This window comes from Leuciscus leuciscus (assembly GCF_965113295.1).
Source record: "Leuciscus leuciscus genome assembly, chromosome: 6".
In the NCBI taxonomy this organism is placed as follows: domain Eukaryota; kingdom Metazoa; phylum Chordata; class Actinopteri; order Cypriniformes; family Leuciscidae; genus Leuciscus; species Leuciscus leuciscus.
In genome coordinates this window covers 1,781,467-1,793,719 of record NC_138730.1, presented here as the reverse complement: position 1 = coordinate 1,793,719, position 12,253 = coordinate 1,781,467, and the positions used below count along the sequence as shown (strand labels likewise).

The 12,253-nt window shown below is 43.0% G+C and overlaps 1 protein-coding gene across 1 annotated transcript in view; it reads left to right on the top strand.

Annotated features, from left to right (window-relative positions):
- angptl1b (angiopoietin-like 1b) overlaps window positions 1-10,688 on the top strand; it is an 11,816-nt gene extending 1,128 nt beyond the window's left edge. Inside the window, exons 2-5 of the mRNA XM_082174265.1 lie at window positions 1,254-2,027; window positions 4,071-4,264; window positions 6,101-6,371; window positions 10,286-10,688. Of these exons, the coding sequence (XP_082030391.1) occupies window positions 1,277-2,027; window positions 4,071-4,264; window positions 6,101-6,371; window positions 10,286-10,473 (1,404 nt within the window). The 5' untranslated portion in view covers window positions 1,254-1,276 and the 3' untranslated portion in view covers window positions 10,474-10,688. The remainder of the gene's footprint in view (window positions 1-1,253; window positions 2,028-4,070; window positions 4,265-6,100; window positions 6,372-10,285) is intronic.
- Window positions 10,689-12,253: the final 1,565 nt, after the last annotated feature.

Here is a 12,253-nt window from a genome sequence, read left to right as displayed (position 1 = left end):
AGCATCTCAAAAAATGGTTTATTATTTGACTTTTCCATCCCTATATGAAGAAAATCTGACCTAACTTATTTTCTTTTTCTTTGAGTCGGGATGGATCCTTTCCCTCCCTCGTTCTGTTTTCTGGACATTGTGAAAGAGCAGTGTTCGTGATGGAAAATACTGAAGCAGCCAGTCCTGAGCGCCTTCACCAAACCGCTGGAATAATGTTCACATTATTGTGACTGAACTCATCGGTCGTGCCAGGCGCTATTTAAGGCTGCAGTTCTGCTCATGACAAACACATTTCTATTTTCCTCTACAGACAATCCTTCAGACTCAATTTGGCAAACACACAGCCTACACTTGCAGTGAAATCTCTTGTTGTAATGTCATGTTCTTCATTTCTAAGTAAAGCTGCATTAAAGAAGCTAAAGCATCACTGACATTTAGAAAGCAAGTATAAATGAAGCAGCACTGAAGCCTTACATATCACAGATGAGTTTCCACTTTGAATGACAGCGATACGCTACCTATGCTGAAGGAGTCACTGGGTTTCTTATGAGAAACCAAACCTTTCATGAGCAGAGAAGGGAAAAACTGGACCGCTAATAAGATGGAAAGCAAACTCACCTGACCGTGAGCTGACGTGTGACGGCCAAACGCTCCTCACAGAAACTCAAACACTAATACTGCATTCTGTTCAGACTCACTGCCCCTGAATGTGTGATGTTAGAGGAGTAGTTCACTTCAGAAGTAAAATCTCCTGATAACTGTCTCTCCCCCACATCATCCAAGATGTTCATGTCTTTCTTTCTTCAGTCAAAAGGAAACTAAGGTTTTTGAGGAAAACATTCCAGGATTTTTCTCCATATAGTGACTTCAATGGGGTCCGACAGTTTGAAGGTCCAAATGTGAGTTTCAGTGCAGCTTCAAAGTCTATAGATAAGACTCTTATTCCTCAGCTGGGATCGTATAGAGACTTTGAAGCCTGGAATGTTTTCCTCAAAAACCGTAATTTCTGTTCAACTGAAGAAAGAAAGACATGAACATCTTGGATGACGTGGGGGAGAGTAAATTATCAGGGAATTTTAATTCTGAAGTGAACTACTCCTCTAATCACACTGATGCTTCTTATAACTGAATATGACACAGCAAATCTTTCATAGTGTTTCTGTTATTTCGGAAGTGTGTCACTGAATGGAAAACATGTTAACAGATGTGCAGCATCATCCAGTAAGTGCAGTGTGTGTGTCTCTGTGGTGTGTGTGTCTCAGGGTCGGTCTCCTGCTCCGCTGCGATGAGTCCTGATGCCTGGATCTTGTGCGCTCTTCTCTGGGTCCTCACCGGTGAACAGAGCCAGAGCGCTTCCAGAGGGCCCGTCTCGAGCCGAAAGAGGAGGCTGGCAGAAGACGGGGAGCCCAAAAAGTGCTCTTACACGTTCTTGGTCCCAGAGCAGAAGATCACAGGGCCAATCTGTGCCAGCCAGGGCCTGTCTCTGCCCGATGGAGAGCGCGTGACGCAGACGGACGTGGCCAAAGTCCACGAGATCTTGACCAAGCAGAGGCGAGAAATGGAGACGCTGCGGTTGATCGTGGACGTGGATGGAAACATGGTCAACGAAATGAAGCTTTTGCGCAAAGAGTCGCGCAACATGAACTCGCGCGTCACCCAGCTGTACATGCAGCTGCTGCACGAGATCATCCGCAAGCGGGATAACTCCCTGGAGCTGGCGGCGCTGGAGGGCCGGGTCCTGAACGGCACGGCAGAGGCGCTGCGGGTGTCCGGCCTCTACCGGGAGCTGGAGCAGCGCTTCTCCACGCTGGCGGCGCTGGTCAACAACCAGTCTCTGCTGATCGCCGCTCTGGAGGAGCGATGCCTGCAGGTGTACGGGAATCACCCACGGGAGCCGCCGCCTCCGCCGCTCCTGCAGGTCGTGCCGGAGAACCTCCCCGTGTACGTGCCCCGCCTCTCCAACGAGATCCAGAGGAGCCCCGGCGTGCCCGCTCCAGAGGACAGGCCAACTCGTCAGGCCAACGCCAGTCTGGAGGGTAACACTGATCAACTCATTACACAGCATAAAACACACTCATCATTTCCATGACACCCATGACCAGCACGACACACATGATAAAAGGTGTCTTTTATTTAATGTTAAAAGCATCTGATGTGAGTTTGAATATCATTTATAACCATACTGAAAGAGACAATGAATAACTCACCTCAGATCCTCAAAATAAATTAAAGGAAGCGAGAACATTCAAACTGTGAACAAACAAGTGTAATCTATGATTGATTCAGTCACTCATTATGTATTTTTTATAATGTTAAAATGGTGTCATATTTTTGTATGTAATTATTTATCCATTTGGTTGTGAGTGCAGTGCGCTTGCAGAGACTCCGCCCACACTCTCTTCTGATTGGCTGTGATTTTAGAGTGATTTGGTTGTGAGTGCAGTGCGCTTGCAGAGACTCCGCCCACACTCTCTTCTGATTGGCTGTGATTTTAGAGTGATTTGGTTGTGAGTGCAGTGCGCTTGCAGAGACTCCGCCCACACTCTCTTCTGACTGGCTGTGATTTTGGAGTGATTTGGTTGTGAGTGCAGTGCGCTTGCAGAGACTCTGCCCACACTCTCTTCTGATTGGCTGTGATTATGGAGTGATTTGGTTGTGAGTGCAGTGCGCTTGCAGAGACTCCGCCCACACTCTTCTGATTGGCTGGGATTTAGATTTTAGATTTCGTTTAGATTTCTAAGACGTGCACAATAAATTGAGATTAATCATAAATAGTAGGTCGTGGCGCTTGCAACGCCAGTGTCATAGGCTGATGTGGCGTGAAGTAGGGCGGGGCCGAGAGCAGTGAGATTGGAGCGAGGAATGTTAGTGAGCGTCACCTGCGTGACACAGCGTCTCGAGTCCTACGGAGGAGCTCTGGAAGGATGAAAGGAGGAGTGATGACAGTGGAAGACGACAGAGGACCAGGCCTGGACTTTATGTTGTTGTTTTGTTTTCGTTATGCGGCAGTCGTCCGTAAGGGGCTCTCGCTTTACTTTCACTTTGTTGTTTGTTTAGTTTGTGATTAAACATTCACCGCTTCCCTCCTCCTTCTTCCCTGAACCTTTTCCCCTTCTTTTCCCTGCCATTGACTGAATTTTCTGGGGTTATATGGGGGCGCTATTATGCATCTTCTGAAAGAGTACAGAATCTCCTGATCAAAACACAGGAGAAGAAGCAGCATGAAACTTTTGTGAAAATTATTAAAAAAGCTGGCAGTGACTGGCAAATTGTTTTTTTAAAAACGCTGGTGAGAAAGAGTTAACTTCATTACAGTTTAATTCCCAGTGAGTGCATGATCAAATGACCACTTTGAATGCAATGCAAGTCGCTTTAGGTAAAAGAGTCTGCCAAATGGATGAATGTAAGTCAAGCATATCAGAACTGTACAATATAAAATGTACCAAAGCCTAGTCAGACCCAATAAAACCATTAATACAATAGACCTATGCAGACTAATTACTCGATCTAGAAAACTGAGCTAGTTCACTCCCTTGTTAACTGTTATCCTTAGGCATGTTAAGCTGTATCTGGTAATCTACAGAGAACAAAAGGACAGTCTGAAAAGAACAACAGCACGACTGGAGACTACTGTCAGTATTGAAGAGAATTATTAAGCTTGGTTTATACTCGCCACGTCCGCACGTGCAAACATATTGTCATCGTGGTGTGAGCGCCGTGTGAATTGTGTTCATAATTAATAAATGTTCATAAGTAATAATCTCAAGGTTTACTGTTTACTGCTTTACACGATTCTTTTGTAGTGTGGTTTTGGTGAAGTGTACTAAAATAAACATTCAGGTGTGTACCTTACTTCTTCTCACCGATGATTCCTGATGGTTTAGAGGACAATTACTCAGAGTCGCCCCCTGTGGTTTCAAAGAATAGTACAGCGGCGAGCGCGTCAGGCATAAACGCCGCATGCGTTTGGGGGGGTGCGCGCGGAGGCTTGCGCTGCGGAGCCAGGCTAAAGTATAAACAAGGCTTTACTGCTCCTTCCCTCCTCAACAGCACTCATTAGTGTGTTCTGGTGTCCCGAGGTCCGTTCCGGGACTGTGTGCAGGTGTTGCAGGCGGGACACACCGCCAGCGGGGCGTACCTGCTGACGCCGGAGGGCTCGGAGACGCCTGTACAGGCCTGGTGTGAGCATGACGTGGACCGAGGCGGCTGGACCCTCATCCAGAGGAGGAAGGACGGGTCCGTCAACTTCTTCAGGAACTGGGACAGCTATAAGGTATAGCGATGGCCATTGCATCAATGAAACGCTGAGTTAAATGATTCTGTAATGGATGAATTATCCAGGAATAAAACTAGAGGTGGAGGCCTCTGTGCTAACAACACTGGTAAATAATATTAAATAGGGGTGCAACGGATCAAAAAACTCACGGTTCGGATCGTTTCTCGGATCAGAGTCACGGATCGGATCATTTTTCGGATCAGCAAAATTTTATTTTATTTTTTTATTAACACTTTTAAATTGTTAAATTAAAATATATAAAATCAACTTAAAGTGCACAAGGCATAATATCTTCTTTTTAACATAATTAATGAAAAACAACTTAAAGTGCAACATAAAAAGGCATCTCCTTCCTTTAAACATGGACCAATGCTTTATGTGTTTCCACTGTCATATAGGGCTGTCAAAATTGCTCAAAAATGACGTTCGAATATTCCCTCTAAAAAACACATATTTGAATTATTCGAACATCTGGTTGCGCATTTTGTCAATGACGCGCATTAGGCCTATGTCAATAACAGGACAAATTAATACAAAGAGACATAACTACTTGTGTAGTTCATTTAAGTTTAAACATATTTGACAACGTATTACCTTGCTCGCTCGCACTCGCAGGCACTCTTTCTCTCTCTCTCTCGCCGTCACCCATGCTGCGTTCACACCAAACGCGAATAGAGCGTCTGGCGCGAGTGATTTCAATGTGAAGTCAATGTAAAGACGCGTTTACGCACGTCTGGAGGTTTTGCGGCGCGAATGAGGCGTCACGCTCTCTGCGGTTCATAACGCTCGCCATGACCACGCTGTGTGTGGACTGAACATGCGCACAACTTTTTTTTCATCAATCAATCCGCGGATCACGTGAGTGCCGAACCGAAGATATTGATCCGAACGGATCACGGATCGATGATGATCCGTTGCACCACTAATATTAAAGAGGTCATATTCTACTTTTTTTCCCCCATCTTCATCTCTCTTTAGTGTGTAATGTTGCTGTTTGATCATGAAGAAGCTCCAGTTCTTCTCTATATCAGTGTCAGTGTTTCTGAACTCCTGAAACGCCTCCATTGTAGTCTTGAGTTTCTTCCGGGAACACGTCACAATAATCCTCATTATAATAATTCATACGCAGAATAAAGGGGCGGGGCCTGGTTGAGTTAGTTAGTAGTGTGTTGAAACTAATGGTAATGGTAAGGGACGGGACAGTTCCCAAACACACTCGAAGCGCTCGACCAATCACAACACACTGATCCAACCGACCAATCAGAGCATAGTGTGCTTTTCAGAAGGAGGGGCTCCTGTATAACAATCTTTTGGGTATATTGGTAAAGCTATACAGAATATAATTGCTTGATCTGGATCACGTCTTTCTGAGCTGCGATACTATTAGAGGCTTTCAGAGAATCACAGACGCTGTTGCTGAGCGTGTCTCAGAGAGGTGTACGCTAACATTAGAGATTAACAGCTGGATCTGGTTCATGTCCGTTTGTTATGATTGCGCTCATGTGTCAGCGGTCCTTTCGCCTCGGGCGCCACACACACACAGTGAAGTCTCTTAAACCTCATCGTAACACACATCCCAGTGTTGACGAGCCGCTTCGGGGGTGTTTGAGTTGTAACTAAACTCGTGCACTCGTTCACTCATGAAATAATAATATGCTGTGTGTGCTGTAAATCAGTATGTGCTGAAATCAGCAGGGTAAGGTCTGGTGATATCTGAAACATCCATCATCAGCTAAGCCCAGCTGATCAAAGAAGCCTTTCCAGTGTTTCAAAGGCCAGTGTGACGGTAAAGAAAACAGTGTTTTCAACGGCTCTCTTTTCCTTTTCCTCCAGAAAGGCTTTGGCAGCGTGGACGGCGAACACTGGCTGGGTCTGGAGAACATCTATAACCTGGGCAAGCAGGACGACTACAAGCTGCTGGTGGAGCTGGAGGACTGGATGGGGAAAAAGGTTTACGCGGCGTACAGCAGCTTCTACCTGGAGCCGGAGAGCCAGGCGTACCGTCTGCGTCTGGGCTCGTACCAGGGCAACGCTGGAGACTCACTGACCAGCAACAACGGCAAACCCTTCACCACACTGGACCACGACCACGACGCCTTCTCAGGTGCTTTCACACGCCACACGCCACACTGCTAGCTGTGTGTGTCAAACCAGATCCATGCTGTTCACACAGATACACTCACTACACATGAACACCCTGGGTGGAGGGCAGTTATTGTAAATGAAATAGTCACAGATAATAGCTTCGATGTACTTTGCCTTACTGAAACCTGGCTTAAACCAAATGATTATTTCGGTATTAATGAGTCTACTCCTCCTGGATACTGTTATAAGCATGAGCCCCGTCTGATTGGTCATGGCAGAGGTGTTGCAACCATTTATAGAGATATTCTAAATGTTACTCAGAAAATGGGTTATAAGTTTATTTCATTTGAAGTACTTGTACTAAATGTTACGCTCTTAGATGTTAGAAAAACATCCCTATTATCTCTAGCCTTGGCTACCGTATATAGACCGCCAGGGCCTTACGCTGATTTCCTAAAAGAGTTTGCAGATTTTCTCTCAGACCTAGCATATTTGCAGATGTCTCTCAGACATCACCAGAACAAAATATCCCGTTACAGTTCAGTAGTAATGATTTCATGAACTTCTTCACTGAGAAAATAGAAAGCATCAGAACCACAATTGTAAACGTTCAATCTTCAATCGCGCCTTATAATTCAGCTTCAATTATCACCCCGCAAGAACAATTACAGTGCTTTACAACTATAGAACAAAAAGAGTTAAATAAACTTATCACTTCATCTAAAACAACAACATGTTTATTAGATCCTATGCCAACTAAACTACTGAAAGAAGTGTTATCTGTAGTGGAAGAGCCTCTCCTCAATATTATTAACTCGTCTTTATCTTTAGGTCATGTTCCAAGAACATTTAAACTGGCAGTTATAAAACCTCTCATTAAGAAACCACAATTAGATCATAATAATCTAGCAAATTATAGACCCATTTCAAATCTTCCATTTATGTCTAAAATATTAGAAAAAGTGGTGTCCGCTCAACTGGGCTCTTTCTTGCAACAAAATGATATCTATGAAAAGTTTCAATCTGGATTCAGACCGCATCATAGCACTGAAACTGCGCTCGTTAAAATCACAAATGATTTACTTTTAGCTTCTGACCAAGGCTGTATCTCAATACTAGTTTTACTTGATCTTAGTGCTGCGTTCGATACTATAGATCATACATTACTCTTAGATCGACTACAAAATTATACTGGTGTTCAAGGACAAGCATTAAGCTGGTTCAAATCATACCTATCTGACCGCTACCATTTTGTCTATTTAAATGGAGAAAAATCGATCATAACTCCAGTAAACTATGGAGTGCCGCAGGGATCTGTATTAGGCCCTCTGTTATTTTCCATATATATGATGCCACTTGGAAATATTATAAGGAAACATGGAATTAGTTTCCATTGTTATGCTGATGACACTCAAATATATATTTCATCACGGCCGGATGAAAACGCTAAATTTTCCAAATTGACAGAGTGTGTTAAAGATATAAAAGATTGGATGACGCGTAATTTTCTTTTATTAAATCCAGACAAGACAGAGGTAATACTTATCGGTTCAAAAAAACGCCCACAAAACCTCGCACAATACAACTTTAACATCATAGGATGTCCTGTTACTTTATCCTCTACAGTAAAAGACCTGGGTGTTATACTCGATTGCAACCTGTCTTTTGAAAATCATATTTCATATGTTATAAAAACAGCCTTTTTCCACCTTAGAAACATTGCTAAGCTACGTAATATGCTATCAGTTTCTGATGCAGAAAAGTTAGTTCATGCATTCATGACCTCGAGACTGGATTACTGTAATGCTTTATTAGCTGGTTGTCCTGCATCCTCAATAAACAAGCTACAGTTAGTCCAAAATGCCGACGCTAGAGTTCTTACGAGATCAAGAAAATATGATCATATAACACCGATTTTATCATCACTGCATTGGTTACCTATAAAGCTCCGTATTAATTATAAGGTATTGCTACTGACTTATAAAGCCCTAAACGGCTTAGCTCCAGTCTATTTAACGGATCTTCTATCACCCTATAATCCATCGCGCTCTTTAAGATCACTAAATTCAAGGTTTTTGGTCATACCTAGGATATCCAGAACCACCAAAGGAGGGAGAGCATTTTCACATTTGGCTCCAAAACTCTGGAATAGTCTTCCTGATACTGTTCGTTGCTCAGACTCGCTCTCCCAGTTTAAAACTAGATTAAAGTCGCATCTCTTCAGCCAGGCATTCATATAATCCTACAGTTCAAACTACAATCCGGCCTCTAGCTCATAAATGCCAGAGGAGAACTGGCCCCCGACTGAGCCTGGGTTCTCCCAAGGTTTTTTTTTTTCTCCATTAGGTCACCTGATGGAGTTTTAGGACACCATTAGGTCACTTGATGGAGTTTTTCGGTTCCTTGCCATTGTTGCCTTTGGCTTGCTCAGTTGGGGATAAGTTGGGGATATTTAATTTAATTTGATCAATCAATAAATTCCTCTTGAAACAAACTTTGTTGTATTATTTTCGTTTAATACTGTGAAGCTGCTTTGATACAATCTGTATTGTGAAAAGCGCTATACAAATAAACTTGACTTGACTTGTGAAGTCTTGTTCCAGTACAAACACTGGACCTGTTAGAAGGGTGTGGCCTCCGCTTGTACGTGTTCGTGAAGCCCATGAGGTCATTTTATGACTCAAAGCAAGACTAAAGCTCCTTGCACACTGAGTCTGACATTTTGCGTTTTTCGTATTTGTCATCCAAAAAATCTGTCCCGCACAGAAACCTTGCACACTGAGTCCGATGCCTATTAATCGCAAAACAATACAAAATTGAGTCTTCAAGCAGTGAGGATGATAAAAAGATTCTCTTAAAGAGAGGAAAAGAGGAAATATTGGGTCCATCATCAAATCCTGAGATTGCGTCGAGAGGAAGGAGAGTTCGCTGCGGGATTATCCCGAGAGATTCAAAGCTTACTTCAGGATGTCAGTGGCTCAGTTTGATGCTTTGCTAGCGATACTGGAGACACATATTAAAAACAAGACCACCAAACGTTCGCTTGTACGGTGGCTCTGAATGGTCAAAACACCTCTCAAAATGCTTGTTACGGATGCGAAAAACACAGAAAATTGAACCCAATCCGATTTATTTTTATTTTTATGACGAACTAACGTTTCGGAGGCAGTGTGTAAACGTGATTGACACAACGTGAGATCGTATTTATTTTTTAACGTGCGAGAATTCCGGACTCAGTGTTCAAGGACCGTAAAGCACATTTATGAGTGAAATGCCCACACTGACGTCATCAGTCCATGTTTATCCACCAGTCGTTCAGATTCAGCGTTCCAAATTCATTTTTTCACTCACTGGACAATTTGGCTACTAAATTTTTAAGTTACTGACCATTTAGAATTTCTGTTAGCCAAAAAAAAGAAAAAGAAATGAGCCACATTAACTATGTCATGGCTATATATAAAGTTTTTGGATTTCATACATTCATTTCTTATTCAAACTAAATCCTGTCATTGCAGCATCTCCTCTCTTCCTCTTTCATCCTTTTCACCAAAAATGTGTTTAGATGGACAGATCAATACAGTACAAAGAACAACAAAAACAAAAAAAATGTCTTTTCTGTGAACCGAACGCTTTTTAATCTCCGCTATTGCTTCAATGCAAATGAACAAGCTTGCCGTTATTTGTTGTGTAGTGACGTGTGTGTTCAAGTAAGCCAGATATGAGCAGATTCTGCACAATACACTGTATTTAATATATCATGACGACTCATGACTAAATCTGCACAGATTTGGCTTACACGAACTTCCCCAGCAAAGTGAGTAAATATAATAGCGTGCCAAATTGGCCCGTGATTCGACAGCGTTTCCCGCCACAGGTGATTTTTATCCGCATTTGGCAGGTGTTGATTTGAAACCCTGTCGTCTTGTCTTCCAGGGAACTGTGCTCATTTCCACAAGGCCGGCTGGTGGTTCAGCGCCTGCGGTCAGACCAATCTGAACGGCGTGTGGTATTCAGGAGGAGTGTATCGCAGCAGGTTTCAGGACGGCATCTTCTGGGCCGATTATGGAGGGGGGTTTTACTCCATGAAGTCTGTGCGTATGATGATCAGGCCCGTTGACTGAGGTGTGAGTGGATCATACTTCATCTTCATCAGGGTCCGGCGGGAAACATCAGTGATGAATTCATCTGTCCTCATGCCTCCGGTCTCAACCAGTCTGTATTAGTAATGTTTGAGGTTAACTTGAGATGAAAGATTGATGAAAGAAGAGTTTTTGTAATGAAACTGAAATAAAATAAAAGAGATTTCTAACATCTGTTACGACTATTATGCGCTTTCCATCCAGAAGAACAAGTAGGAAGACTTGGACTTCACATGGGAACCGTTCATGTAAATGTTCTTATTGCGACAGCACACCTAAATATATCCTGCTCCTTATGAAGCATTCCCAGATCATAACTTCTGAGAGTTATGATCAAACACTCTTCCAGCAACATTAATAAAACGTTCATTCAAAGTTATCCGGTTTTTAATAATGTTCTCAAAACGTCAGGATAAAAACATTGTTGTTGGAACTTTTTTCAGAAAATTTGTAGTTGGATGTTCATCTAATTTTTTTTTTTTAAATGTAACTTGTTTCAGATTGAAGAACGATTCAATGGAATGTTCTCCTAACGATCATGTGAGCAAGAGAAAACATTTTTAAAACATTAAAAACTTGACGTTTTGAATGTTCAGAGAACGTTCAGAAATAATACCTCAATGGGAACGTCAGCAAAAAGTTCTTAAATTATAGTTTTGTAGGCTTGGTTACCCTTGATTTCTAAACACATCATAACTCATGTGTCTTGAGGTTCCTGTCAAGCTGTTCATTCTGATTCAGGGAACGTCCAGACGTGTGCTTTAATACACACACAGGTGAAATACACATACAGGTGAAATAAAGCGTTGGTTTCTCCCGTCTCCTGTTTGGAGGAATCAGAGGTTCTTTAGGTGAGCAGAAGAACAGATCAAGCACATTGAGAAACACATTGCTGAGAGCCAGTCGGCGCAGGGGAGTGTGTGTAAGAGGAACCACTGGCAGGGAAACGGGCCAGATGTCTGTGGTTGTTGTGTGTGTTTTCCTTCTGCTCCATCAGGCCAGGACTGGCTAAAGCACACGTTCCCTGTGCCGTGCTTTACCTCACTTCATCAGCGCACCGGCAGCTCTCTAACTCAGTGTCGGATACATCGACCGCAACCACCCAATAAAACATAGAAGAGGCGACTGCGACTTTTTATCTCACAATTCAGACTTTTTTCTCAGAATTGTGAGAAGAAGAAAAAACACATAATATGAGGTATAAAGTCACATTTATCATATTTTTTACCATATTTTTCAAGCTTTCATACTTTGTAAATGCAGACAGTGCTGATAATGTTAGTGTATCGTCTAAAACCCCGTCCTGTTCCTGTCATGTGACCCTCGCTACCGTATTAGTGTCTGTGCTTCTCAACCGCACACATTCACATGACGAGAGTTGGCTTGGTTTCACCGCTGCCATAATCACACGTTACAAGAGGCTTTTGAGTAGATCTTGACATTCTTTTTCATTCTCTGGCTCTCAGAAATGCAAAGACACTCTCGATAGCTTGGCAGGAAAGCTGACGCAGGATGAAAAGCACTGAGGGATCCAGAGCAGTGTTGTTCTCGGTGTGAGAAACACTCCACCATCATCCCAGCGCCTCGACGGGGAACACTGGCCAGTCCATCACAGCTGATTTACAATCACAGACCATGTGGGAAGAGGACAGACACTTTAAACTAAAGGAAACTTGAGCATTTTAACAGCTTCTTCTCACACTGACAATCAAATGGACAAACAGCCAAGAGACCAATAACACACACCACGGAAACTCCAACA